The sequence below is a fragment of the Acanthamoeba castellanii genome (genome assembly GCF_000313135.1).
Source record: "Acanthamoeba castellanii str. Neff unplaced genomic scaffold scf7180000084594, whole genome shotgun sequence".
Lineage (NCBI taxonomy): Eukaryota > Discosea > Longamoebia > Acanthamoebidae > Acanthamoeba > Acanthamoeba castellanii.
The window spans coordinates 742959-769659 of record NW_004457584.1 but is presented as its reverse complement, the minus strand read 5'-3'; the positions used below and the strand labels follow the sequence as shown (position 1 = coordinate 769659).

The 26701-nt window shown below is 58.6% G+C and overlaps 8 protein-coding genes across 8 annotated transcripts; 4 read left to right on the top strand and 4 right to left on the bottom strand.

Annotated features, from left to right (window-relative positions):
- Positions 1-180: 180 nt before the first annotated feature.
- On the top strand, positions 181-683 carry ACA1_055680 (uncharacterized protein; the record flags this gene model as incomplete). Its single annotated transcript, XM_004344155.1, has 2 exons — positions 181-652; positions 673-683. 2 exons carry the CDS (start codon positions 181-183, stop codon positions 681-683), a joined length of 483 nt encoding a protein of 160 aa, XP_004344205.1.
- Positions 684-729: 46 nt separating this feature from the next.
- ACA1_055670 (glutathione S-transferase, C-terminal domain containing protein) lies at positions 730-1547 on the bottom strand (the record flags this gene model as incomplete). The annotated part of the gene is made up of 3 exons (XM_004344154.1): positions 730-909; positions 1000-1322; positions 1391-1547. 3 exons carry the CDS (start codon positions 1545-1547, stop codon positions 730-732), a joined length of 660 nt encoding a protein of 219 aa, XP_004344204.1.
- Positions 1548-1731: 184 nt separating this feature from the next.
- ACA1_055660 (lipoyl(octanoyl) transferase) lies at positions 1732-2962 on the bottom strand (the record flags this gene model as incomplete). The annotated part of the gene is made up of 7 exons (XM_004344153.1): positions 1732-1884; positions 1945-2018; positions 2093-2198; positions 2331-2398; positions 2457-2618; positions 2695-2806; positions 2915-2962. 7 exons carry the CDS (start codon positions 2960-2962, stop codon positions 1732-1734), a joined length of 723 nt encoding a protein of 240 aa, XP_004344203.1.
- Positions 2963-3095: 133 nt separating this feature from the next.
- Positions 3096-5099, bottom strand: ACA1_055650 (lipoyl synthase; the record flags this gene model as incomplete). Its single annotated transcript, XM_004344152.1, has 9 exons — positions 3096-3277; positions 3335-3455; positions 3536-3660; positions 3766-3935; positions 4010-4108; positions 4256-4341; positions 4464-4584; positions 4686-4936; positions 5007-5099. The coding sequence occupies 9 exons, from the start codon at positions 5097-5099 to the stop codon at positions 3096-3098; spliced, it is 1248 nt and encodes a 415-aa protein (XP_004344202.1).
- A 198-nt stretch (positions 5100-5297) lies between these two features.
- Positions 5298-14091, bottom strand: ACA1_055640 (tetratricopeptide repeat-containing protein; the record flags this gene model as incomplete). Its single annotated transcript, XM_004344151.1, has 19 exons — positions 5298-7739; positions 7847-9330; positions 9412-9526; positions 9593-9766; positions 9842-10017; positions 10110-10258; positions 10337-10425; positions 10520-10669; positions 10740-10832; positions 10915-11246; positions 11329-11513; positions 11583-11896; positions 12004-12126; positions 12219-12326; positions 12417-12540; positions 12635-12715; positions 12807-12938; positions 13021-13160; positions 13285-14091. 19 exons carry the CDS (start codon positions 14089-14091, stop codon positions 5298-5300), a joined length of 7218 nt encoding a protein of 2405 aa, XP_004344201.1.
- Positions 14092-14719: 628 nt separating this feature from the next.
- Positions 14720-17916, top strand: ACA1_055630 (tetratricopeptide repeat domain containing protein; the record flags this gene model as incomplete). Its single annotated transcript, XM_004344150.1, has 10 exons — positions 14720-14801; positions 15013-15144; positions 15216-15988; positions 16090-16173; positions 16566-16817; positions 16895-16966; positions 17088-17147; positions 17215-17301; positions 17365-17467; positions 17534-17916. The coding sequence occupies 10 exons, from the start codon at positions 14720-14722 to the stop codon at positions 17914-17916; spliced, it is 2028 nt and encodes a 675-aa protein (XP_004344200.1).
- A 604-nt stretch (positions 17917-18520) lies between these two features.
- Positions 18521-25516, top strand: ACA1_055620 (GTPase activating protein Sar1, putative; the record flags this gene model as incomplete). The annotated part of the gene is made up of 26 exons (XM_004344149.1): positions 18521-19360; positions 19461-19546; positions 19641-19734; positions 19847-19955; positions 20031-20175; positions 20270-20399; positions 20506-20763; positions 20902-21040; positions 21216-21454; positions 21566-21646; positions 21742-21831; positions 21908-22002; positions 22104-22203; positions 22277-22376; positions 22478-22583; positions 22683-22851; positions 22964-23050; positions 23162-23332; positions 23441-23564; positions 23669-23773; positions 23849-24307; positions 24406-24575; positions 24657-24728; positions 24817-24920; positions 25017-25246; positions 25347-25516. 26 exons carry the CDS (start codon positions 18521-18523, stop codon positions 25514-25516), a joined length of 4473 nt encoding a protein of 1490 aa, XP_004344199.1.
- Positions 25517-25708: 192 nt separating this feature from the next.
- Positions 25709-26601, top strand: ACA1_055610 (oxidoreductase, short chain dehydrogenase/reductase superfamily protein; the record flags this gene model as incomplete). The annotated part of the gene is made up of 2 exons (XM_004344148.1): positions 25709-26174; positions 26270-26601. The coding sequence occupies 2 exons, from the start codon at positions 25709-25711 to the stop codon at positions 26599-26601; spliced, it is 798 nt and encodes a 265-aa protein (XP_004344198.1).
- Between the last annotated feature and the right edge of the window lie 100 nt (positions 26602-26701).

The following is a 26701-nucleotide window of genomic DNA, read 5'->3' as shown; positions in this document are numbered from 1 at the left end:
TGTGGCTCGTCCACCAGCAGGGCCGCTGGACCCTGAAGTACTGCACGCCAGCAAGTGACGAACTTATCGGTTGTCTTCCACGTGGAACGCAATCGCAAGGCGATCGAGCATATGCTGGCGAAGAAGCTGAACCTCACCCAATGCCAAGATAGAGAGACTCTTCGCCACCCCTACGCCGAGATGGACATCACTCGCTGCATCTACATTTCCTCCACTGGCTGCTCTCTCTACGTCGACGTAGCGCGGTTCGCCCCCGGGGATCACTATCTGGTCGGGACCGTGTGTCTCGCGGCGGAATGCGCGCCCAGCCTTAAGCTTGATCTTCTCGAGGCGGTCACGCCTGTACGCAGCCGCGTGGTGGAGTACCTCTACCACTACAACCGGTCCCTCTATGACGAGTTGGTGGAGGAGGTCCTGCCGGCCTTGCACACGCACTACTCCAAGGACCTCACCCACCACCACTGCGACCCATTCGACGGACCGACGAGAGAGTTGTTCGCCGGCGAGGAGGGGCAACTGCTGCGGTCCATTGACGTGGGTCCCGGCGACGACGAAGCCATCGCGACCTACAGGAACGGAGCGGCCGAAGCGGAGATGGAGTGGCTGCCTTTCCTGCGGATGGTGCGCAAGCTGTTCTTGTGGAGCAAGGCGTGTATGCGCAAACCACAACAGTGGACCCCTGACCGCGCGACTGTAGTAGCAGCAGAAGGGCAGCAACCAGAGATTCGTTTACTCCTTCTTGGCTGCGTAGACATCGCGGGCCAGGTAGGCCTTGATTCGCTGGCGAGACGCCACGCCATCGAGGAAGGCCTGGAGGTTGGGGTACTTGGCTGCCGCGTCCTTGCTGCCCTCCACTCGCGAGAACACCATGCCCAGGGTCACCCACAAACTCACGTCGGCCACGCTCAGCTACAAACAACGACGACACAATCAACAACGTGGTCAGGCGCACGCATGGCAAGCAACATTGAGCATGCAGCAGAGTGGTCGACAAGGTACCTTGGAGCCGACGAGGTGGCCGTTGTTACCGTTCTTCTCAAGCAGCTTGGAGTAGATCTCGAACTGCGCGGGAAGGAACTCGTTGAGCAGGCTGGCCTTGGCCTCGGCTCGCTTGTCGTCTGGCAGCGGAAGGAACAACGCCTGGATCAGGCGGCTCACGATGTCGGCCACGCCCTCCGATGCCTGGTCGATGAGGGCAGCGTCGTGTGCGGTCTCACCGTAGTAGCCGTGCTCCCGCGCCACATGTCGGGCGATGGCCGAGCTCTGCGCCAGCACCAGCCCGGGCTCCTCGTAGATGGGCAGCTGGCCAAACGGCGCCTTCCCTATATCATCCCCAGAGTGAGTACCCAGGCTGGGGTGTGAGCCATCAACAAGGAGGGAGGTAATGAACCTGCGGCTTGGTACTCAGGCTTGACCTCGGCCCAGTTGGTGATGGCCACGAAGTCGTAGTCCACGCCGGCGTCTTCCAGAAGAATGCGCGGAACCTCGGCACGACCGGCCGAGTTGAAGTAGGTGAGGGTGGGCTTGGTCACTGTCGCGCTGGCCATCTTTCGTTTTAGGTTTTTCGTTAGTGTTTAGTGATGTGTTGTCTGAGCCACCTTCCCTTTTATGTTGTTGGCTCTTCGGCCCTTCTTCTGGAAGCTTCACGGCGATATAGCTCACATTACGCAACAGCTCCATTACTGTGATTGGGCAGATATTCGGCTAATAAGGTATTGGCCTATTGGGCGTTTATTGTCTAGACTTCTCTGGGTAGGTTGTGTCGTTTGGGGAAGAGAGCGAGCACCACTCGTTGCCGAACACCTGCCTGAAGCTCTCAAGAAGCACCGGCGTGACTTCCTCCACACTCACTTGGCGGTTCAACTCTTTCGCCAGAGATGTAACCTGTTTGGACGAACTTCGTGAGACGCACCGCCGCACACGCACACGAGAAAGACAGCGTACTTCTTTGTCGCGAATTCGGCATGGAATGATGGCATCGTAGTGGGCGAGGTCAGGGCACACATTCAGCGCAAATCCTTGGATGGCGAAAGACCCGCATCAGCTCCTCTTGCGCCTCTTCACAAGACCAGAAAGAAGGTGAGGATGCTACCGTGCATGGTGACCCAACGAGACACGGCGATGCCAATGGCCGCGATCTTTCGTTGCCCGTCGATCCACACACCGACGTCGGATGTGGTGTGACTCTTCAACCCGAACTGCGCGAGAGTGCGCACCAGGACCTCCTCCAGCGCATGCACGTACCATCGTACCTGGTACCCGAATGAGTGAGCTTCGAGACCCGGAGAGAGGCGACAGAAGTGAGGAGCAGGAAAGGGTGGTGCATGTACGCTGGGCGTGTAGCGATTAAGGTTGAGTATGGGATAGCCCACGATCTGGCCAGGCCCATGCCACGTCACTGCGGGCACAACGAGTGTTAGGAGTGGAGAGGGGGGAAAGAGAGAGAGAGAGAGTACCGGCGCCGCCTCTGCCGGTTTTGACGACCTGGCAGCCTCGCTCTTCGAGGGTGTGGATGGGCAGGAGGAAGTCCTCTTCGGTGTTCTGCCGTCCCACCGTGTAGACTGGCGGATCGTGCTCCACGAGCAATAGCGTGTCTTGTGGCGTCGGCTGCCCTAGAGCTGCGGACACTTGCACATGCAGGCAGGCGCTGTGAGGCACCTGCTACAGCCCGGCACGGCGTGTTGATGTACGTACCTGCTGAGGCGGTGGTGGTGGGATGGTGTGTGCTCAAGGTGTCCCTCGCGGCTTCGGTCAATTTGAGAGAGTGGGCCAACGTTTGCTGCATGTGCAGAGTTGGCAGGTAGGGCTGTACAAAAAGCAGAAGATCGTTCACACATCGATCGGATGATTTAAACCTTTGTGAGGGGCATGTGTGGGACAGCCGCAAGAAAACTGACTACACAAACTGACGTACCTGCCGCCCAAGTTGCCGCACGACGATGGTCGGTTTGGCCCTGTGCATCTCTGCTCTTGTGCTCGCAGTCGGTCATAAAGGAAATACCGTTTTCCTCCCTTTTCCTTGGTTTTCCAGGAATCAACTCTGTTGCGCTCCAGAGAGTTGTTGCTGTACATCTTGAACGATCGTGCTGCTGCACCTACCGCTGCTGCTCTTGCGGCTGCGAGTGCTGCTGAGTGCGCTGCTGGTTGAGCAGATTCTTGATGAAGTACTCGCCGGCCTTGTAGCTCGACCGCACCAGCGGCCCGCTGGCCACGTACTTGAACCCGAGGCCCTCACCCTCCTCCCGCCACTGGTCAAACTTCTCGGGCGTCACATACTCTGCCGGGAAAGTGTGTCAGCGGCACTCGCACGACCGCACACGCACACGCGTCGTACCGTGCACTTTCATGTGCTTGCGGGTGGGCTGCAGGTACTGGCCCAATGTGAGGAAGTCCACGCCGGCGCTCCTCAGGTCCCTCATCGCCTGCCGTATCTCGTCGTCCTTCTCGCCGAAGCCCTGATGCCCGCGTGCGTGCGTGCGTGCGCCAAGTGCATGAGGACCAGCACTGCTTTGTATACAAAGGGAGCAAGGCGTACAAGCATGATCGACGACTTGGTGTAGAGGGAGGGTCGGGCCTTCTTCGCGTGCTCGAGCACGCTCAGCGACTGCTTGTACCCCGCCCGGTAGTCCCGCACCCACCGCTGCATGCTCTCCACCGTTTCTACACGCGCGCCCACCACACGCGTTAGGGACTGACGGCGCTGTCGTGCAGTAGGCGCGTGTCGTGGATCGTTGGTCGTGTGCAGTATCGCAGGGAGGAGGGTACCAATGTTGTGGGCAAACACATCGAGCCCGCTGTTGGCCATGATCTCCACGAGCGACAGGTCACCGCGGAAGTCGCCCGTGAGGCATTCGACCAGGATGGAGGGGGTCTTCTCCTTGACCAGCTGCACCGTTTCGGCAAAGTGGTTCACGCCAAAGTCCTTGAGATCGTCCCTGTGCAGCAGAGGCGCGGGTGTCAGCACCGCACACACCGCGCACACAGCACATGCGACGATGCTGCGTGGTACCGATCGACAGTGGTGATGACGATGTAGCCAACGCCCCACTTGGCCACGGCCTCAGCCGTGTTCAGGGGCTCGGTGGGGTCGAGCGCTGGTGGCGTGCGACTGCCGATAGTGGACCAGACACACGTGCGTGGTAAGCTACTCGTCCAACTCCGCCCTAGAGGGCTCAAGACTTGTGGAGAGGGGGGGGAGGAAGCTGAGGGCACTTGCCTGGTGTGAACGGCGCAGAAGCGGCAGCCGCGAGTGCACGTGTCGCCCATGATCATGATTGTCGCGGTCGCGGTGTGGTCCTTTCCTCCGCCCCAGCACTCGCCGATGTTCGGGCACTTGGCCTCCTTCACTCAGTTGCGAGCAACACACACACACACACGACCACACACACACACACACACACACAACACACACCACACACACGTCAGCGCGATTGAGGCTTGTATCAGACTTCCAGTGCAGGTACCTGGCACACGGTGGCGAGCTTGAGACCCTTGAGCTGCTCCTTGAGGGCATAGTACCTGCCATCGCCCGAACCGGCGATCTTAGTCTTGAGCCACGGCGGCAGCTTTCCCTCCCTCTTCTTCCTACGCACGCGCACCACACGCACGCGCACGCACACCACACACACGATGCAGATGAGATCAAGCATGGGAAAATGTCCGATGGCTCAAAGGGGGCAACGTACGTCGGCTTCTCTTCGGCTGGTGCGCTGGACGAGCACGATGAAGATGATGATGGCGGAGCGGACGAGGACAGGGGGAATGGAAAGGAGGCAGCGGAGGAGGAGGAGGAGGCTGTTGATGGCTTGGCGGGCGTGGAGGCGAGCTTGACGAAGTGGTCGAGCGTGGCCTCGCTGGCGTTGGCCTGGCTCTGCAGCTCGTCCCTCAGCTGCTCCCTGGTCGTGGCCACCGACCTACGACCGAAGTGGCCGCCGCACTATTCATCAAAGGCGATAAGAAGGTCATCTTTCAATCCATCATCCTCTGTTAGATTGCGTGGAGCGAACCTCAAGAGTCCTGGCACCAGCGGCACCGATCGGGCTGGCCCGGGTGGAGATGTGTCGTGCGCCCGCGAGCAATCTCGCTCGTGATGATTGCATTGATGAAGTTTCCGGAAAGAGTAGAAAGTAGAGGAGATCCAATAAATGCGCTGGTCTAGCGCAATGGAGGATGAACAAGAATCTCGTCAGACGCTCCCCACACCGGAAAGATGCACCAAAACAGGACCAAGGTCGGCCAAAAGAAAAGAAAATTAATTGTTTTTCCATTTTGATTTGTGAAATAAAATAAAATACCGTTTACAGTTCAGTCTGGGCCTGCTGGAGGAAGGCGATGAGCTCCTTCTCCTTCTCCTCGCCGATGAGGGCCAGCAGGTCGGCATCCTCCGCCGAATCGCCCTTGTCGGCGGCGGCCGCGTCACCTCCCTTCTTGTCGCCCTCGTCATCGTCGTCGTCTTCATCATCGAGGTCCCAGTTGAGCAGATCCTCGTCCTCTTCATCGTCATCCTCCTCCCCTTCTTCATCCACCTCGTACATCATCTTCTCCTTGCCCTTCGACGACATCTGCTCCTTCGGCGCCGACTTCTTCATCGTCGTCGTTGTCTTCTTCTTCTCCTCCCAGTCCTCGATCAGCATATCGCCGCCGTAGGCCTGCTTCTCCTGCGGCTCACTCTCCGACGGCGCGGTCGTCGTCGCTTGGGCGGCGACTTCGTCCACGTCATCGTCGTCGTCGTTGTCGTCGTCGCCGATGTCGAGCGAGACGCCCTCGACCTCCATCTGCTGCTGCTGACGCAGCTGCTCGGGGTTGAGTCGGCTCGCGGCCTTCTTCTTCATCCCGCCGATGTTGAGCCGCAGCCCCGCCAGCTCGCTCTCGCGCGCCGCGGCGCTCTTCATCATCGACGACGGCCCGACCGACGATGTCGTCGCGACGCTCGACTGCGGCAGTTCCATCGAGCCGCGGTCCTTCTTCCCTTTCGACGTCGACGACCTCGACGATGGTTTCGCCTCCTTCTTGTTCTTGTGGCTCGACATCGAGTCCTTGCTCGCGCTGGCCACCGGCGATGGCTTCTTGGGCGGGGCCGGCTTCTTTTCGAAGAGGGACGACAGCCAGGAGGAGCCGGAGGACTTCTCCTCCTTCACGGGGGGCGACGGCGGCTCCGAGCTCTTCTTGCTGAGGGGCTTGCTGGGCACTGGCGCGCGGGTCTTCCACGTGGATGCTTCCGTCTTCTTGGCCTTCTCGAAATGGTCTTCAGACGGCGGCGGCGGCGGAGCATAATGGGCTGCGCTTGGAGCTCCCGGCGGTGGCGGCGGCGGCGCTGCGTAGGACGACCGTACCGATGCTGGGTCTGGTGCCGGTGCCGGTGCCGGTAATGACAGACTCCTTTCACTTGACTTGCGCCTGGCCAGCGGTGTCATCGGCCGAGAGGGCGGCGGCGCGCCCCCAGGTGCGGGCGGGACTTGGTAGGCCTGTGTCTGCTGCTGCGGCTGCTGGAGACTCAGCGCTGGGTCGGCCGGCCCATGCGGGTACGGTGCTGACGTCAGCGCGTACGGCGAAGGGGCCGCGGCAGGAGCCGCACCACCATCCGCTCGCGGCGGTGGTGCGCCGTAACCAAAGGAGTGCAGCTGGGGCAGGGGTCGTGGAGGCAGACCACCACCACCCGGTGCCGGAGGCCCACGGTGCGGGCTGCCCGCGACGTTGAATTGAGGAGATTGCGCGGGTGGCGCTTCGAACAGGGCGCGAGCGGCCATGACCTGACTGGCGCGAGGCGCTGCGGCTCCCATGGGAGGCGGTGTCGTGGCCGCGGCCGCGGCCGGCCGTGCAGGCTGCAAACCGAAGGTGCCGACGGGGCTGGTGCTGAAGCTGCTGCTGGTGGTCGTGGGTGCCGCAGTGCTGGCGGTGCTGAACGTGTGTTGTCGCGGCGAGTGCCCGGCCTTCTCGCTCTTCACGCTCGCCGCCGCTGTCGCCGCCGCCGCCGACGACGACGACGATAGAGAAGACGAGAACGCCTGCGACGACGACGATGACGATGAGGGCGTGGTCGCGGTTGCCGAGGTTGCCGACACCGAAGAGGCCAAGCTCGAGCCTCTCGCAAATGGCGCGGTCGCGGTAGCCGCGCGTCGCATTCCGCCTCGGCTTCCACCGCGACTCCCGCCAGAGGGGGCGGCCTTGTCGCGCTTGGCATCCGTAGCGTGGTCCTTCTCCACCATTTTCCTGTCCTTTGCCTTGTCCTGCACTTTCTTCTTGAGTGTCTTCTTCCTCTTCGTGTCGGTCTTGGTCCTCTTCCTCTTCTCCTCCACCTTCGGGGCGATCGAGCCCTTGCGCTTGCTCGGCGGGACCCAGTCCTCGTCGCTCTCGCTCTCGCCCTCGCCCTCACCCTCGCTTGATGCTTCTTCCTCCTCCTTCGCCTCCTCTTCCTCATCCTGCTCCTCTTCATCTTGATCCTTCATCTCCTCCTTTTTCTTCTCCTTCTTCTCCTTCTTCTTCGTCTGCTTCCTTTTCTTTTCCTTCTTTTCTCCCATTTCCTCAACCTCCTTCTCCTTCTCCTTCTCGTCCTCGAGCACCATCTCGTTCTTGGCGACGTAGTCATCCGCGAAATTGGTTGCGTAGCTCGAGGTGGAGTATGGGGTGCTCGCCGACGACCCCGCATCGTCGTCGGCGAATTCGGCCTCAGGGAACGCTTTATCCTGCAGCGTCGCTCCCGACAGCATGTCGTACTCATCGTGCTGCGCGTGGTGATATCTCTGCTGTAACGCACAGGAGACACACACGAAACACGCACACATCGCACATGACACACGTATGATGTGAGTGGGTGGTCGAGGGGCAGAGTGATTAAATTGGTACGCACCGATTCGCTGGCCTGTCTGGTGGTGCCAAGGAACCGGGAGAACACGGAGGATATCGACGGGAGGCGGCTCAACAGGGACGGCCTCTGGTGGAGTTCCTTGCTGCCCCGCCTGAAGCGCTCCGCCTGCAGCGTGAGCTCCTCTGTCCGTGCTTCGATGTTCGCCAGCGAATCCGCTCTGTTCACCATGTCTTCGACCACCTGGCCGGCGATCTCGCGCACCCCCGCCAGATTTCTGGTGACCTCCTCCAGTCGCTGGCGCGATGCCAACTCCTCCGCGCTGGGCTCTTTCTCCAGCGCGAGTGCGTGCCGGATGGCGTTCTCTTCTTCGAGCTCCATCGCTGCCATCGCCGTCGGGTCGTCGGGCTGTTGTTCGCCGCCGCCGCCGCCAGTTATCAAACTCGCTTGCTCCAGGAGTATCATCGGCTGGAACGGCTCGTCGGCCCAGCCTTCGTCATCGTCGTCGGAGCCGCTCGCTGTCGCCGCCGCGGTGCGCCTGGCCGACATGACCAAGGACAGCGACTGGCTCGTGGCAGCAGCAGCGTCGTCGCTCGACACCGGCGCACCCTCGGCGTAGGCGTAGACGCTGGCCGCCATGTTGGCATCGACCGCAGCTCCGGCATAGCCCTCGTGCATGGCGTCGCCCAGAGGTACGCCGCCGTCGATGTCGGCGCCATAAAAGTCGTCGGAGTCGGCGTAATATGCGGTGCCCGTGGGCTGTGCGGGTGGCGCGATGGGCGTAGGAGGCGGCCCGCCAGCGTAACCGTACGGGTCGTCATCGTCGTGGTCGGCGCTCGCATAGTAGGCGCTCGGGTCGGCCGGCGCGCACGTAATCGGAGCTATGGGCGCAATCGGAGCTATGGGCTTGATCGGAGCTAAGCGCATCCGAGCTGGCTGGCTGCGGAGAAGGTCGGCGCGGCCCTGATCGCTGTCGCCGGTCGAATGCGGGACGAGCGCGCTCTGGGTGAGCCGCGACCGATCGGTGTCCTGCTTGGCTGCACCGCCGACGGGCGACGGGTCGGTGAGCTTCTTCTTGAGGGCGGCGATGAGAGCCTGGGCCTTCTCGTAGGACAGCGCCGCCACGTCGATGTTGGCCTGCGCGAAGAGCTTCTGCCACTCGGGCGGGATCGGCTTCTTCTTGTCGCCCTGCTCCTGCTGGGCCTGGGCCTCCTCCGCCTTCTGCATCTTCTCCTCGCGCTTGGTGTCGCCAAAGGGCGAGTAGTAGAAGTGCTGGCCGTGGAAGTACCGCTTGAGCTGACGCACGTCGATGGTGCCAGGGCCGGTTGCGGCGTCGTCGACGAGGTGGGCCTCGACCTGCTCCAGGTTGGCCCGCACAGAGACGAGCAGCGGGTGCGAGGCCGCGTGCGATTTATGGAGGATGGCGAGAGACGACTGGAACAGGCCGCGCGCCGCGGTCAAGTGACCGCCCAGCACGTAGAGCACGCCCAGGTTGTTCTTCACGAGGCCCACATGGCTGTGATTCTCGCCTTTGTGGTGGGGGGGGGGTAATGTGAGCGAGCCGGCACACACACGCTCGACAAAAACAGCATTGGTGTGGGTGTGCGCACCATAGATCTGGACGAACAGCTCCATTGCCTTCTGCGCGCACTCGACGGCCTTCTCCAGCTGGGCGGCCGGCAGCAAGGGCTCGTTCGGGGCCAAGGCGTAGGCCAGGTGATCCAGCTGCGCACGAATGTTGAGTCAGCCAGCACTCACATAGTTTGAATTCTTTCCGCGGCTCCGACATACCGTAGCGGCGACGGAGGAGTGGCGCGGGCCAACAGCGGCGGCCTTGATCCGGAGCGAGTTTTTGAACACGGTCTCGGCTTCGCTATGCCGTCCCAGCCCCACGTAGACTTGACCCAGGGTGTCTAGGGCTATGCCGACGTCGGAGTGCTCGGCGCCTCGTGCTTCTTGCACCATCTGAGTACGCGAGAGTTTTAGCGTGTATCGTGCGTGTGCGGTGGTGCGTGTGCGTGTGCGTGTGCGTGCGGTTACCTCGACGAGGGAATCGGCGAGCGGGAGGGCAGTCGGGAAGAACTCGGGTCCTTTGGAGAGCAGCAGCAGGCAGCGATGGTGAAGGGTGCGCGCCACCTCCCAGTGACGCGGTCCGTACTCAGCCTCCTTGATACGCATCACCTGCTCATACACGTCTTCGGCCTCCTCCAGTTTGCCTGCGTTGTTTGACCAACATACGAGCGAGCGCGTGGTGAGGCGAACTTCGTTGACTTTCTTTGATGGAAAGAAAGAGGCGGGTGGTGGTCACCTTGCTTGGTGTAGGCCAGCGCAAGCGCCTCCAAGGTGGTTGCGACGTCAGAGTCGTCGTTCTCTTCGGCGCCCTCCTTCTTCAGTCCTTGGCGCTTGATGCGCAGGGCCTCGACGAGCGCGACTTCGGCCTTTTCCACTTGGTCATATCTGAGATGCAGAAATGTATGTTCACGCATGCGTGTGTGAGCTAACACAGTGACGGTCTGAGCAGCAGCAATACGTTACCTGATGTAGAGCGAGGCCAAGTTGTCAAGTATGCTGGCCACCTCCACGTGATCCGAGCCCAGCGTCTTCTTCAGCAAAGTCAACGCTTTCTATAAGTATAACGAAAGGGGGAATGAATGATGTTAGGTTTACTAAATTGTAATAACAACGCAGCGAGTGAAGCGAAGAAAGTTTGGGCCGTACGAGGTAGGCCTGCTCGGCTTTCTTCTGTTTGTTGGCGGTGGCGTAGAGATGGGCCAGCGAGGCCAATGGCATAGCCAGCAGCGGATGCACGTTGCCCAACGCTGCCCGCTTGATTCGCAGCTCCTCCTGTATTACAGGATCGTAGTACGCCTTCCGATATCAGCTGAATGGAAACATGCTGCAAGCACGAGCACAGTGTTGTTGTTATGATGATGGTGACCTTGTAGTAGTTCTCCGCTTCTTTGAAGTCGCCCTCTGCCCCCTTTCTTTCGGCGAGGTCCAGCAGGCCCATGATCTTCCATCGTATGCCGATCTAAAGAAATACCACAGTCGATTGAATTGGCCATCAACTATGCGATTGCATGCAGGGGTGCAAAAATGTAGGGTTCGCGTACCGACTCCAACTCGTCGAGAGCCAGGGGCGTCTTGACGGTGAACGCCGCGCTGGCGAACGTTTCGTCGTTCCCCTGCGCGAGGCGCTCCGTCGTGTCGGGCCTGAGCTTGATGGCCGTGAGGGAGAGCACCACCTGAAGGATGTTCCACTTCTGCACGCTCGCCTCGATCGAAGACTCCTCTGTTGTGCCTTCTGCATCCTCGCGCAGTTGAAGAACGCGCGTGCGGAGATTCGGTCCGAGGCTCTCCGTGTCCTGCTCGTGGAAAACGAAGCGACGCTTGAGCGCGACCATCACTTCGTCGTTCCAGAACGCCTCGCTCTGTGCGCCACAGCCTGTACCGCCATGCCATGTGAGAAGTGTGTGTTTTACAAAACAACGGTGTAAATTGCGTGGTTGAGCGGCCAGCCGGCGTACCGAGGAGGAGGTTGAGGTAGTTGATCGCCAGGCCGTAGTAGTCCTCACGCGGCCGAGGAGCGGGCAGGGAGCGCATGCTGTTATGCACTATCGCAGCAAACGCTCGCCCGATCATCTGCGCCCACAGGAGGTTGCGCACACCAGGCAGCTGCCCCGACGCGTAGTGCGCCAGCATACCCGCATACCTTGCATTCCACGAAAAATCGTCAGGCACACACCGCTGGTGTACATTGAAGAGGTGGTGGGCATCATACCTCATGTTGACGCCCTGCTCGTGAAGGAGGCTCTTGATGTCGATCTCGGGGATCTTGTTGAGCCCCTCGATGGCCAGCCTCTTCTCGAGCGCGCGCAGGATGTCGCCGTTGACGAGAAACGGAATGGTCTCGTGGAGCATGTGCTTCGTGGCGGCGATCACCTCGCAGTTGTTCTTCTTCTTGTTGTGCGCGCCCCAGCCGGTGAAGGCGTCCGACGAGAGCGGGTGCGGGCTCTTCTTCACCGCCTCCGATCGCAGCAGCCGGAACAAGTGGCAGCCGCGCACCGCCAGATTGGGCGTCACCGGCGGAAAGAGCTGCACAGGCGCAAGACAATCGGTCAGCACCCTCTAAGCGGTTAAACTAATAATAAAATGATATATTATATTATAATAAAATAAAAAGCGAGGCCAAAAATGCGTACGCGAGCTGTGTCGACGCAGTAGTAGCGACCATCGAGACCGATGTGGCCTTCAATATCTACAGGGCCGTACATCAGTTTCAACGTCCCCGTCTTCCGCTCCTTCACATAGTGGCCTTTCAAATTCTGCACACGCCAGCAAGGAAGTGGTGAGTTTTTCAGATTATGCCGACATCTATCGTGCACGTGCCGTCGCATCAAGGCAAGCCAGCACGTACCAGCACGTTGGCGATTTGTTTCATCTTCTTGGAGAACCCTTTGTCCGAAGCGATAGTGAAGCCACCATCCGCGCTACCGTATTTGAGCGTCGCGCTTCCGATCGGGAGCTGGCAGAGGTAACGTCACGCGCGCGGGTGTGAATATCAACGCTCACAGAGTCGTCATGTGGAAGGTGGCAAGCCACGCAACGAACGAACCTTGGAAATAACGATTACGCGGTAGCCGAGGTAGTTCGCCAGGGCCATGAGCGGGAAGTGAAGAGATCGGACGTTGCACGAGATGAGCGAATTGAGCGACTTCAGCTCGTGCCCGGCCGCCTTCCTGTAAAGTAGCGAACCGAACAATGGGTAGCCTGTAAGACCCTGGTCCAAAGTGAAGAGAGAAACGTAGGAAAAGAGGAAAGAAAACAACGTACTGTGCAAAGTCATCGCCACCGTAGAGGTGGTACGTTGTGTCGTCCTTGGCGAATTTGATAAACAGCTGCTTTGTCATATATCTGGCAAGGAAGAACGAAGCAAGCAAGCAAGCGCAGTGTTAGCACAGCAGCCATCGCTGGCGCGCATACGAGTGAGAGAAACGCAACGTACTTGTCTCCACCAGCCACGCCGCCGACGTTGACGGGCTTGATCGCCTTGTCCTCGTCGGGCAGCAGAATCTCGGACACAATCTGCTTCACCACCGGCACCGCCTCATCCACGAATCTGTGCGACACCGTTAAGCTGTGAGACTCCAATCTTCAAGAAGAACACATACAAGGTCACAACGCACAAGAGAGAAGATAGAGAAGAAGAGAGAACGTACAATCGGGCAAGACCGTGAATGTCGCTGCTTCGCTGTTTGGCCTCCTCGGGCGTGGTGGTCGGCCGTTCGAGCACGGTCTGAAACTTCTCGTTCCAGTAGTACTTGGCCCAGAACTCGCCGCCCACCCTGCCCATCCCCGCCTGCGCCACCACGCCCAGCCAACCAAAGAGCGAAAGCGAAGGCAAGGAACGAAAGCGATGAGTAAAAGTTGTGTAAAGGCGTCGAGCAGCGAAAATGAGGAGTAGAAGGTGCTCGTCGACTCACCTGCGTGGGTGCTCCTCGGCTGCCGTCCTCGTGGTCCTCGTCCATGAAGTCGTCTCCCTCATCGCTCTCCCCGTCGTCGCTCCCGGCGCCGCTGTCGCTGTCAGCGTCGTCCTCGTCCGACAGCTCTGCCTTGGCCTTGGTCTCCAGCTTCTTGGCCGCCGCGGCCTTGTTGGTGGCCACTCGCTCGTCCCGTTCTCTCGTTGGGGCGTACTTGCCTACAATCTCGTAGTAGTCGCCCTCGCTCGCATGCGACCCTGCTCCTCCTCCTCCTCCTCCGTTTCCGACGACCACGTACATGGAGTCGTCCGAGGCCTTCATGACCCGCTTCATCGCAGTTGCGCTGCTGCTGCTGGCCACGGCGGCGGCCTTGACGTCGGCCTTGCCCTCGGCGTAGGTGTAGATGTCGCCGGCATCGCCTCCACCTTCGAACGTTGCAGAGTCGTAGGGCGAAGAGGCCGCATAGCCATCCTTGGTCGCATAGTAATGTTTCATCTCAGCTTTTCCATCTTTTTGATTGATGTTTCCCTCGTCGTCGTTGGCCATGTAGTAGAAAGAGGAAGAGGCCTCGACGTTCGTGGTGTCGCCTGCTTGGCTGCCACTGTAGTAGCCAGCCGCATTGTTTGTGATTTTCATTTTCAGCATCTTCTCTTGCAGATCGTTGAATCGAGGCCCGTAGGCATCAACAGCGTAGTCGGCGTCGGCGTAGACTGATCCTGCATCCTTCGCCCCTCCTTCCATCGCATACATCGATGCTGGCATGCCTTCGTTCGTGATTGCGCCATCGACGTAGGCGTAATAGTCTGTCATCTTTTTCTCCCGTATCCTTCGACCCAATCCTGGGGCAAGGATCACTTTGTTGGCTGCTCTTTCTTCTCTTCAGTGCAAAGGAGCCCTTGGCTTTGTTGTGGTGGGACTGCAGTCCGCTGAAATGAGGTTTGCTTCATTTTCTCTTTTCTCTTCACTCCTTTCTAAACTGTTTGCGAAACTTTTTGGAATTTTGATTTAATCATTTATACCTGGAAATGAAAATAGCCCCTAAACCAGGAGATGAAGAGAGCAAGGCCGCATGCACTGTGCGTTGCTCTGTCAATGCGTTAATCTTGTGCGTCTGGACTGCAGGATTAATCCTTCTTGTAGTGCCGGTGTCCAGGTGCTGAGAGCGGTGGGCACAGCACTGGCAGAGGGGCGAGTAGAAGATGTCAAGGATGCTGCCACGCTCCTCCTCGCCAATAGTAACCTGCCGGGCACCACGCAGCAAGGAAGAGGGAGGCCCATTGACCTGCGACCACAGCTCGGACTACCACCTGTCGTAGCGGGTGAGCTCGACCACACACCTGTACCGGCTGCTCTCCCCTGGCGCTTGTTCCTCACATATACGATGCCGGTGTTGATGCTTGTGCTCGGTGTACAGCTGGGCCAAAGTGGGTTTGAGGCGATGCTCAACTGGTACCTCGCAGCTGCGGAGCATCAGTTGGGCCACTACGCGCTCTCTGCAAACCACGCATCGCAGGCAATTGGTGCGGCCTCTCGCCACCCTTCCCTGCATCTGGCTAGCGCTTCGTCTCAGCACTGACTTCTTCTCAAAGTCTTACTTGATGCCAATACTCCAACCGAGGATCACACACGAACGAATGTGCTGCCCTCTCGTACGTTTGGTCTTCTTCTTCTTCTTTGGTCACTGAACACCCACCTGGTTGATTTCACCCACCCGCCCTCTTTATACCCCAGGAAATCTTCTGCGGACGATGGCCAGCGTCAGCGAAGTGGTCGCCAGCTTTCATCAGCACATGCACGATACTGACGTGGCCGCTGCTCGTCAACTGCCCAAGCGTCTACTCGCCGCTCTGCCCGCACTGGAAGGTACGCACACGCACACGACGCATACAACGTGTTGGGTATTATCTCCTTAGATGACGTGGCTTCACTTCTAGGCGAGGAGCCGACGCTGCAGTCGATCGAAGCCCAGATGGTTGTGCTGTTCAATGCCGCTGTCATCTCCGCCAGTGCGGGAGAAGTGACAGAAGCCGAAGCTGCCATCGTGACCCTCCTGAAGAAGGCAGTCGTGCTCCATCTCATGACCGGCACTGCAGCTATCAACCGAGAGAGCTCACCAAGGGCAGCGAAGCGACGTAGAACGGAGCCAACTAAGGAGGAAAGCGAGACCAAGCGCGGCTCAACGATCGAGGTCGTCGAGCAGATCGCTAAAGAGGTCGTCAACAGAACCGGCCCTAGAGGAATGCCGCACGACCGAGCACAAAAGGAAGAGGAGGCATGGGACGAGTACCGACAAGCGCGGGAGATGATCGACCGCATTGGAGAGGTGTGCGTCAAAGCCGTTCACCTCTTGGCCGTGATCGACCTCTCCTCCTCGAACGTCGAAAACTGGAAGCGAGCCAAGCGAATCCTGCGCATCATTGCCGACGCGTCCGCCAACAACGACATCTGTCAATGGCCGGCTGTCGATGACATCGGTTCAAGTCGAGTGGCTCTTCCCTGCCTTCGATGTCACTTTCCTCGCTTCACCGTGGCCGATGACGACGGACCAGATTGCGGGCTGCACATCACCCACTACCTCCTCGGTGTAGCGTACTACCTGCAAGGCAAGCTCAACAAGGCTGTGAAAGCACTGGAAGGCGCGACCCGCGGCGATTTCTACGAGGCACACTACCTACTGGGTACCCAGCTGTGTTCTGCGTTCGGCTTGGTGTCTTGTCGGTGGTTATCTGTCTGGAGAGAGAAAGCTGACGTTGGCTTTCTGTAGCGTATGTGCACCTTCGACTAGGCAACTTTGCGGCTATTCCGAAGTTACTCGAGCCGATCACTCAGTCCGAAGACAACTTGCTCGCGCCCGACTGTTTGAACTTGGTTGCTGTTGCCCACGCCATGCAGGTACCTGCGCCAGTCCTCACCACCACCAGCATCTCGTATAAGGACTCACTCACTCCAACCACCAGAATGAGTTGGATTCCAGTCTGGATGCGCTCCGAATGACCTTAGACGCTCGCAACACCGGCAGTGCTCGATGTTCGTTGTACGTTAGCGCTTCGTTCTTTCTTTTGAACTGTCGTAAAGGTGTAACTCACCTCCTACATTCTTGGCACTGGTGCTCCCACCCGTAGGTTCAACCTAGTGACCGTCTTTGGCAAGCAGGGCACGTTCGATGATCAGGAGGGTGCAATCAGCGCTCTTCGCCAAGTACTGCTCTCCAACCACATCTGCACGCGTTGCCTGTGGCCACTCACACACCTTGTGACCCTTACCGACCCTTGGATGTCGTACAGGCAAAAGCCCACGGCGAGGGTGTCGGGAGCGATGAGGTTCGACCGCCACACGTTGTTCCCTTGTCGAGCCAGGCCGACCTTGGCAGTGCGCAAGCTGCCATTGTAGATGCGCACGACGTTTCGAGGCTGGCGATCGAATACGTCTCTGCGAAGTCTGCCCTCGCGCAACGCGACTACAAAACTGCCCTCGCGCACTATCGCGCCATCGCCAACACCCTGAAGAGGCCGGGCAGTGTGGACGTACCCGATAGCGTAAGCGCTCTTTCGCTCCTCGCCTCGCTCACCTTCACTTCCAACGCTGACCGGCTTGTCTTGTCGCTGTGGCACAGCTGCCTGTGGATGGGCCGGTCGTGTGGCACGAGTACCTGGAGTGCTTGCTTGCCACTGGAGCTCACACCAAGGTACGCTCGACCTCAAGCCCCACCTGCGCTGCTGCAGCTATTCATTCACGCCCGCTCTTGCCGAGCTCTACAGATCGCCGCAACCGCGGAGTTCTTTTTGTCTCTGCCTCTCCCCGAGCAGGACGTTTCGGCCCTGTTCTCTGTGTCCCAAGCTCTGTTCCGGCTCGGCAAGTTTGAAGAGGTAGGCAGACGCGTACACACCAATGCGCCACTTCTTCTGTCCTCAAACCCCGCGTGGTGCGCTTCAGGCTTTGTCGGTCCTCGAGCGCATCGGCTCTGCGATGGCGGCGGCGAAATCAGGGAAGATCACGGCCGCACCACACGCCGAGCTGAGAGTACGTAGAGTAGTGCGGACGGCTGTGCAGCCTTGGGCGGGACTGATTGTCTCGTGCGTGCAGGTGCGTCTGAATAACAACAAGGCGATGGTGATGGCCCGCCTCGGTAGGCATGAGGACGCGCTGAACCAGCTGCAGGCCGTTCAAAACCTGGCCACCGCCAAAGGTACCTTGAGCTCACTATCACTCTTGAGAGAGTCTTAGCTTCAACACTGCGTTAACGTTGCAACAGACCAAAAGTTGGAGGTGGCGTTCAACATCGCCGTGCTGTTGACGCACATGAAGCGAGAGGAGGACGCCGCCCGGGCGTGGCTACCCGCCAGAGGGCAGCCGCTTGACCAGCTTCCCAGCTACTATCAGCGCTGGGTCGCCAACGTACGGACCGACAGCAGCGCCGGGTACGCTTCGCCCACGAACCGAAGGCCTTCGGACAAGACAGCCCGCGATTTTAACTCTTCTGCCATGGCCGCGGCCACCAGGTGGCCGGCGGAGACCAGCTACCGCGAGATGGACCGAGCGCTCGGGGAGGTGTGGCGCAAGTGCCGCGAGCAGCAGAGGGTCCTGGAGGAGATCGAGAGTGTGGGCAGCCTCGCCATCGACTGCTTTGATACCTGACCGGTGGGTCCGCACCTCGCCATTTCCACGCCCGGCCATCTGCCTCGCATCGCCGCCGTCACCAGGCACACAAGTCGCAGGGTCGGGTCAACGGTAGATCGAAATTAAAGAAAGCCGTTACGCAGACAGAAATGCAGTTGGGTTCAGTTGACACTCTCGAGCGAGAAGAGTTGAGCTGCAGGAAGAGACTACGCCGCGTTAACGGAAGACGAATCAGATCGAAGAGAGCTAGATTGCATTCGCCGTGGCACGTACGTGGGATCACCCCTTCGATCTTTTCTTTCGATCTTCGTCTTCGTTTTCGTACCCCCCCCCGAAGAACGACGTTGAAAAGGGAGATCGGCAAACAAACATCAAATTAAACGGGCGAGCCATGTCCTCATGATGGAGAGGTCACCCATCAGCTCGAATCAGCTCCTGATTTACCGTTTGACGGGTATCCATTGTAACACAGCCACCGTTGCCGGAAATCTTCAATTGGTTTGAAGGCTGAATTTGAATAGATTATTTAAAATCAATAACTAAATAACTAAATCAATAACTACACATTTTTTTTATGGTTATTTGTCCTGACATGCAGCACCTCTGCAGGTCATAGGAAGTGATGTCGTTCAGGAAGCGCTCGCTGACGTCGTCGCTGCGGTCGCTCACGGGTTCGCCGCCCAGCCGGCGGGCGACGAAGGACGTATTTGCGACCGGCTCGCCCGGCGGCAGCAACGGCGGCGGTAATGGCATCGCGTCGAGCGCGAGCTACTCGTCGGGCAGCGAGAGCGACAGCAGCGCGACGCTGTCCTCGTCCGACTCGACCCTCTCGTCGTCGGCCTCCTCCCAGTCGCGCACCTCCGGCGAAATGGCCGCCGTGGGCACCTCGGGCGAGCCCAAGCTCAGCAACCGCGACAAGATCAAGCGGCAGCTCTCCTGGCGCAGCGCCTCGAGCCGCGTAAAGAAAGAAGCGAAGCAAAAGAGAGCGAAAGAGAAGGAAAGAGAGAAGGAGAAGGAAGGCCGCAAGCGCGGCGCGACAAAGATCTTCAAGTCAGACAAGGAGATGAAGGAGGGCAAGCTGGAGAACCTGCGGCAGGCCGGCGAGACGGCCTACGAGAGCATCGCGACGAGCCTCACCGACATCGAGCGCAACATCGAAAAGCGGCAGAAGATCGACGACCAGCTCAAGGAGAAGGTGAAGGAGATGTCGCTCTACATCCACCGCTTCTCGTCGGTCACCATCACCACCACGGCCACCGTCGCGCCCGCCCTCGGCTCGTCGCCTTCAGCCACCGCCGGCGCCGGCCTCAACAACGGGTCATCGTCGTCGGCCTCGCCGCCGCCGTTCGTCGCCCAATCGTCGTCGTCCAACCTCAACAAGACCATTCAGACCTCGACCTCCTACCGCATCCTGCCCACCATGGAGAGGGTCAACTCGGCCGTTTGGGAGTCCCTCGAAAAGGTGCGTCGTGGCCCCTGCCGCGCATACGCCTACACCAACACGATCTGATCGTGTGTCGTGTTGTGTGTGTGTGTGTGTGTGTGTGGTTACAAAAACACAGGACAAGCTGAAGCGCGAGTGCAAGACCAAGGAGGAGCGATTACTGATGTGGAAGCAGATCAACAACATGGCCCTCCTGGAAATCAGGTGCGCTGCAGCCGTTCGAATTCGAACAACGGCCTCCATGATGGGCGACACTTACCCATCAAATGTTGTAATTGGTCTGTGGTGCTCATCGCAGGTGCAAATTGGGTTCGATGAAGCAAAACCTGGCGGAGACGCGGTCAATCGGAGACGCGTTCTTCATTGTACAGTCATTCAGGGCGCTCGAGCGGGTACGCTCACTCCCCACATGCGTTTCGTTTCTTTTTGTTTCGTTTTGTTTTCAACGATCGGAGCCTTCGCTGTTGAATACTGAGCGTGCATCGGTTGTGTGAACTTTTGCAGTATTTGGAGGAGGGAGAGGAGGAGCAAAGCGACTCCAACAACAAGAGCGGGAAGCACCAGCTGCTCAAATACAACGTGCTCCGATCACACATCAGCAACGGCGGCATGCGTACGTTGCTTGTCTTTCCCTCCCAACCGCGCACACGCTTGCGTGCACAACTCACACGCGTCTTGTTTTTGACAGTCGGCAATGGTGACGATGAGAGCGGGGCGTCGGAGGCGATGGACCACAACCCGCGCCTTTCGTCTTCGCTGAGCAACCTCAAGGCGCGCTCCCTCTCGACGGGCCAGAAGCAGCTCCGTATGCGCTACCTTGAACTCCTGGACAGGTGCGATATTTTATTATTATTATTATTCGTTTTTATTTGTTGTTATTTTTTTATTAGTATTAGTTAAGAATTCAGCTAATGAACGTCGCTGCAGCATCGACCAGGCGATCGAGGAGATTCGCGAGCTTCTCAACGAGGTCCACTCGGTACTGTCCAAAGGCAACAGCTCGCTCAGTCCCTACTCTATCGTCTCGTTGGCCTCCATCATCAAGGACATCAAAAAGGTGCGCACACGACATGAACCCACACGCACACACAACCGCACACGCACACCACCGCACTGGACGTGAATTAAGCAGAGCTGATCTAACGAGTCGCATTGACCAACAGATCTGGGAGAGCGAGACGGAGTTCCACGAGTTCGAGCGACCGGACAACACCAACTTCATCTACATCATGGAGCGCATACAGCAGCTCCCGCCCGACGTGCAGATCCCGGCCGAAAAGCTCAACAAGCTCACCAAGGTCACGCTCATCACCATCGCCGAACTCAGCCAGGAGTTCACCGACGCTCAGAACAACGTCACCAACGACCAATCCATCGCCGCCGCCATCACCTTTGCCCGCAAGCTCCGCTCCATCCGCAAGGTACCCGCGCCTCACTGCGCGTGCGGTCGTGCGGTCGTGCGGTCGTGCGGTCGTGCGTGTGCGTGTGCGTGTGCGTGTGCGTGTGCGGTGGTGTGTGATGTCGCTGCAGACAAACTAAGACCGGCTCTCCACGATTAGTTCCTGTTGCGAGATGTGACGTCGTCGAGTGTGATTTCGAACCTCAATCGGGCCTCGCGTGCCGGCGCGGGCGGCCAAGTCATGCGGCTGCAGGCCCTCCTCAAGAAGGAGGTCGCCACCTCCAGCATCATCCAAGAAGGTGCCCACCAACGAAATATTCTATTCTATTTATATTTATTATATTTATTACGTAATATTCATTCGTTTACCTCTACCTACCCGCCAATATAATAATTTCTTTTATTTAAGCATGGTTAACATGTACGCAATCATTTGAATATTTGAATATTTAATGTTTGTTGTTAATGTTGCAGAGGAGCGGACGGTGAAGGAGATGCAGGAGCAGATCAGCGATGCCAACGTGCAGCGGCACCTGCTGTCGCTCTCCGTGCGTAACCTGGACCGCAAGATCAACATCATCATCAAGTCCCGCAAGATGCAGCTCGATGGCCGCGCCGAGGAGGACGAAAGCCTCGAGCAGGAGTACGAGGAGGTGTTCCAGTTCTTCGACGAAAGCAAGCAGCAGGAGAACCCGTTGGGCAACGCCAAGGAGGTACGTGGCCACCACTCACTTCTAAGAGACACAGCCACAGATATTACGATCATCTGGTCTGGTCGGGAGGCCTAGCAACCCATGCGGTGCTAACAACATAACACAACACAGAAATACGAGCACTTCGTCTCCATCATTCGGTCGCAGCCGCAGTACCTGTCTCGCGTCGTTCGCTTCATTTCGCTCACCGATGTACGTCACCCCACGCGACTGCTGCCCATTTCTTTGTTCTTTTTTTGTTCTTCGTCGCTTTTCGTTCTTTGTAGTGACACTATATGCTGGTGCAGGGTGACAATCTGGTGGAGACGATCACTTTCTCTCTCTTTTCCGACCTCTGCCTGGGCACGGAGGAGGCCCTCCTGCTCTCCATGGTTTCGGTAGGCAGCCGGCTCTGTGTTTGCGTTGGCCTTGAAAGCAACTCACGCGCTCCGTTCTTTTCTGATGTGTGTGTAGCGCATCATGAACTCGGAGTTCCAACGGTGTAAGCATCCACGCGACTTCCTCCGTGGCACCACATTCGTGTCTCGCCTCATCTCATCCTATACCAAGTACGCTGAATCTGTTCCCAGCCCGCCACGCACGACACGACGCACACGACGCACACCTCAATTGCGCTTGAGGCTCAACGTTTCGTTGTGTTGTGGTACAGACGACAGAGCGGCCGATTGCACTTGGTGCAAACGCTGAAGGAGGCCCTGTCCTCCATCATGAACGACGACAAGCTGGACGTGGAGTTGGATCCCCAAAAGGTTCGTTCTTTCATCGCGAGTTGGGTTTAATTAATTTTGACTAACTAACCACCTGCGCCGCCGACGAACACAGTTGTACATAGAAATGGGGGAGGTCGAAGAGGAGGAGGTCTACAACATGGAGATCGCAGATATTCGCAAGATGCCCAGGGTCAAGAAGAAGATTCGCAAACGTACGCCTCACGCTACTATTCCGAGCCTCGCTTCACAGACCTGCAGCGCTGTGTTGTTGTCGTTGACACCTGCGACCTGCGCCTGTGTTGGTTGTTCACAGATCAAAACAAGCTGCATTGGCTGTGTAAGTATGTGCTCAACACCATCATCAAGGGTCTCTCCACAATGCCCTTCGGCATGCGATGGCTCGCCAAGCAGCTCGCCGAGTACGTCTCGCTCTCGCTCGGACCTAGAAGTGGTAGTCGTCTAATAGGAGTTAAACCATTGCTTGTCAATTGGTGCGTGCGGTGTGTGCCTCTCTACAGGATGATGCAGGAGAAGTTCCCCGAATCGACGTTGGAGGACCGGGACATTTTGCTGGGGTCCTACATCTTCCTTCGCTTCTACTCGCCCGCCATCATCACGCCCGAGTTCTACGGCATCCTCACCAACGCCAACACGCTCTCCCTCCGCGTGCGACGTAACCTCCTGCATGTACGCCCTCACCCCTCTCCCGTTTTATTTCACATGTGTCATCGTGTGCGGTGATGTGTGCGCGCGTGCGCGTGTGTCGAGACTTACGATCTCTCGACGTCCGCTTTTTCAGATTGCAAAGGTGCTGCAAAATCTGGCCAACAGGTGCCCCTTCGGAGAGAAGGAACCCTTCATGGTGCCCATGAACGTATTCCTAAAGGTACCCTGACGCGACACATGCACACCACCGCACACGCACCACCGCACAACATTCGTTCGCAGTGCTGGATCGCTCACGAGTGGTCGCTGTGTTGCTGTTGCTGTGCTCCAGGACAACCAATCGGTGCTGCAGTTCTACTTTGACAAGCTCATCAACGTGGGCGACCCGCAGGCCTACTTCCGCAAGAACCAGCAGGTGGGGCGGAGCGAGCAGACCATCACCATCTCCCCCAACGAACTGTACAGACTCGTCACCTTCGTCTCCAGCAAACTCGACGATGTGGTACCACACATTCTCCCCGTGCGTGAGTGTGCGTGTGTGTGTGCGTGTGTGCGTGTGCGGTGTGTCTGATGTGGTTTGCTTTTCTTTTTCTATTCTTATTCTTCTCAGGCAACGGACGAGGAGGATGGCGATCTGAGGTCGGTGGTGCAAGAATTGCTCCCCGTGCCGCAGCTGCTGCCTAAGCGCAACAACAAATACCTCCTCCTGCACATCACCAACGAGCCGCCATCTAGTAAGCCCCTCCCTCAATTCCTTTCTTTCTTTCTTTCTTTCTTGCTTGCTTGCTGCGCGTGCGTGCGGCTCGCTGACACAACCATTCACATTGCTTCGCAACAGAGGGCGACGAGCCGGATGTGAACATACGGGAGAAGCTGGTGAACGACGTGAAGGACAAACTGGTCCGAGTGCTGCACCTGCTCGCCCCGCTTGACGACATCCTCGGTACGATCGCTCGCACCAGTTGCGTGGTGCGTGAGTGTCTTAGCGTGTGCGGTGCTTACACGCATCGATGGACAGGCGATGACGAAGACGACGTGCCGCTGTCGCCCAAGTACATGGGCCTGGGCAGCGGCAACGAGCTGTCGCCCACCAAGAGCACGGCCATCCGCGACGCCGTCAACGAGGAGTCGTCGGCGTCCGACAAGCGACGGCGCGGCAGCAGCAGCGCCGGCAGCGCCGCCGCTGCCGCCGCCAAGGGCAAGGGCAAGGAGGTCGAGGAGGAGCAGGAGGTGGACGACGAGCGGGACAAGGATGACGTCAGCGCGGCCGATCAGCGACGACGGATGAGCAGCGTCGAGGAGGACAGCAGCGATGATGACGGTGGTGACAAGGAGAGGGCCGTCGACGGAGAGGGCAAGGGCATCGACGACGGCATGACTGAGGCCGAGCGGCGGCACTCCGACGGGCAGCCGCGGTGGTCCCACATGAACGTGCGCCGCATGCTGCAGGAGGTCAAGAAGAGGGCCAAAACCAACGGTACACGCAAGCGTTCATCTTTTCTTTCACTCTGGTGCATTGCTAACATCACACACACACGCGCGCGCGCACACACACACACACGCACACACGTCTAGGTGTGGGCATTGTGACGATGATGAGCATCACGGGCGACGGGGTGAAGCGGAAGAAGGAGGAGCAGGACGAGCTGCTCATCTCGCTCGACGACCTCATCTACTCGCTCAAACGACTGCCCGAGGAGTACAAGGCCAGCAACTACGCCCACCTTCTCTACCAGATGGAGCAGGTGCGTGTCATGTGTCATGTGCGCGTGTGCGCCTGCAGTGGTGTGTGCGGCGATCTCATTTTTTCTGTGGCTTGTGTGCAGGATTACCAACGACGTCGGATCTACCTGTCGTTCTTGTGCACGGAGAAGATCGAAATGCTTCAGTCGCTGGAGGTACACAACTTCTGCGTCTTCGAAGCAATCGTCTGCGCAGCCCGTGCTGAACGCTGTTGGGTTTCTTTTCTCTTTTTTTCTTGGACAGCACCTGCAAAGCGAGGTGGAGCGGCTGGTCGACGAGAAGGAGATCTACACCGAGTACCTCAAGAACGTGCAGCTCAAGGCCTTCCTCGCCCGCATCAAGTCTCGGTAATCCGTCCACCTCCTACGTAGCACAGGATTGCGCACCGAAACTCACTCCCCACCCGCGTGTGTCGTGTGTCGTGTGTCGTGCGTCGTGTGCAGGCCGATCATTGGTCCGTTCAAGTACAAGATCAGGGACCTGGCCAAGGTGGGCGTGATCACGGTGTCCACGCGGGAGATGGAGGGCCTGAGCACGGAGGGCTACAGCGCGGTGTCGGAGGAGCAGATGGGCGGCATGCCGCTCCGCGTCAGCACGGATCGCGGTGCCGGCGGCGGCAAGGAGGGCCGCACCTGGCTCGACGGCGTCGTCAAGATGTCCTGCACCTCCCCTGGTACGCACTCCTTCTCGTCCACATCATCATCATCATCATCATCATCATCATCATCATCATCATCATCATCATACGTGCGTGTCGTGTGCGCGTGTTGCAGGTTCGATCAACCTGGTGATCCACCACATAGATTCGCCGCCGCACTTCTTCGAGATGCACCTGTCGAAGCTGATGGACGAGCTGCTGACCAACGACACCATCACCTACAACGGCGTCGTCTTCGATCTCCGCAAGGTCATCCACTTCATCAACAACAACCTCACCGGCTAGCGACCCCCTCCAAACCCAGACAAATAAAACAAACAATTTTCGAATACAATGTGTGGGATGTCGCTATGTCTGGAATGCTACGCCAACACCACAAATCTCACCTGCTTTCCGATATGACGCCAACCTCGAGGCTCGTATGATCGTACCACAACGACCACCTTTCCACAACTGTTAGAAAAAACAGCAGAGCTGATGGCGAGCAACAAGACAGAGCTTGAAGGGAAGGTGGTGTTGGTGCTGGGCGGGGCCGGCGTGGTGGGCAGCGGCGCGGTGTACCAGCTGCTTCGCGGGGGTGCCACGGTGGTGGTGCCCTCCCGCTCCCAGGCCCGACTCGACACCCTGCAGGCCTGGCTCACCCACCACTTGCCCGGCGGGAAGCAGCAGCGGGGCAAGCTGGTGTGCATTCACGACGATGCGGGCACCAAGGAGGGCCTCGTGCGCGTACTGGAGCGGGTCAAGGGCATCGACGAAGCTGACGGGGTGGACCACGTCTTGGCCTCGCTGGGGTCGTGGTCCAACGCAGGACCCCTGGTGGAGCGTTCCGTGGAGGAGTTCCGAAGGGAGATGCGCGACTCAGTGGAGACCCACTTCGTCGCACTCTCCACCCTCCTCCCCATCCTCGGCGACAAAGCCGGCTCCTCCTACACCATCATCACCGGTACGTGCGAGCACCGCACATCATCAATCTAAACAGATAGTTTGATATGTGCGATGGTATGCGGACAAACATGACCTGGTGGCTCGATTGTGCAGATGTGCTGGGAGAGGCCTTGATGGTGCCGGGAACGGGACTGGTGACGGTGGGCTCCTCTGCAGTGTTCGGGCTGAGCACCGTGGCGCGGGCCGAGCACCAGGACCGCGCGGTGCGTGTCAACGAGCTGCGGATCGGGGTCTACGTCAAGAAGCAGGAGGACCTGGGGTCGGCTCCCACGCTGCCCGGCATCATCGAGGCCTCGCACCTTCAGATCGGCGTCGTGGCCGCGGGCATCATGACCTGCCCCGACTTGAGCGGCCAAATCGTGCGCATCGACTCATACAACTTCCACCAACAGCTGGCCCGCTTCCAAGACCACAATCAAGTGTAAGTTTGGGTTGGGTCCCCACCCAGCTGATGTGGATACCTTACATATTCTTAGCAAACCAGCATATTTAGCTGGCTTGACACAGGATTTCCAACTATGTGAC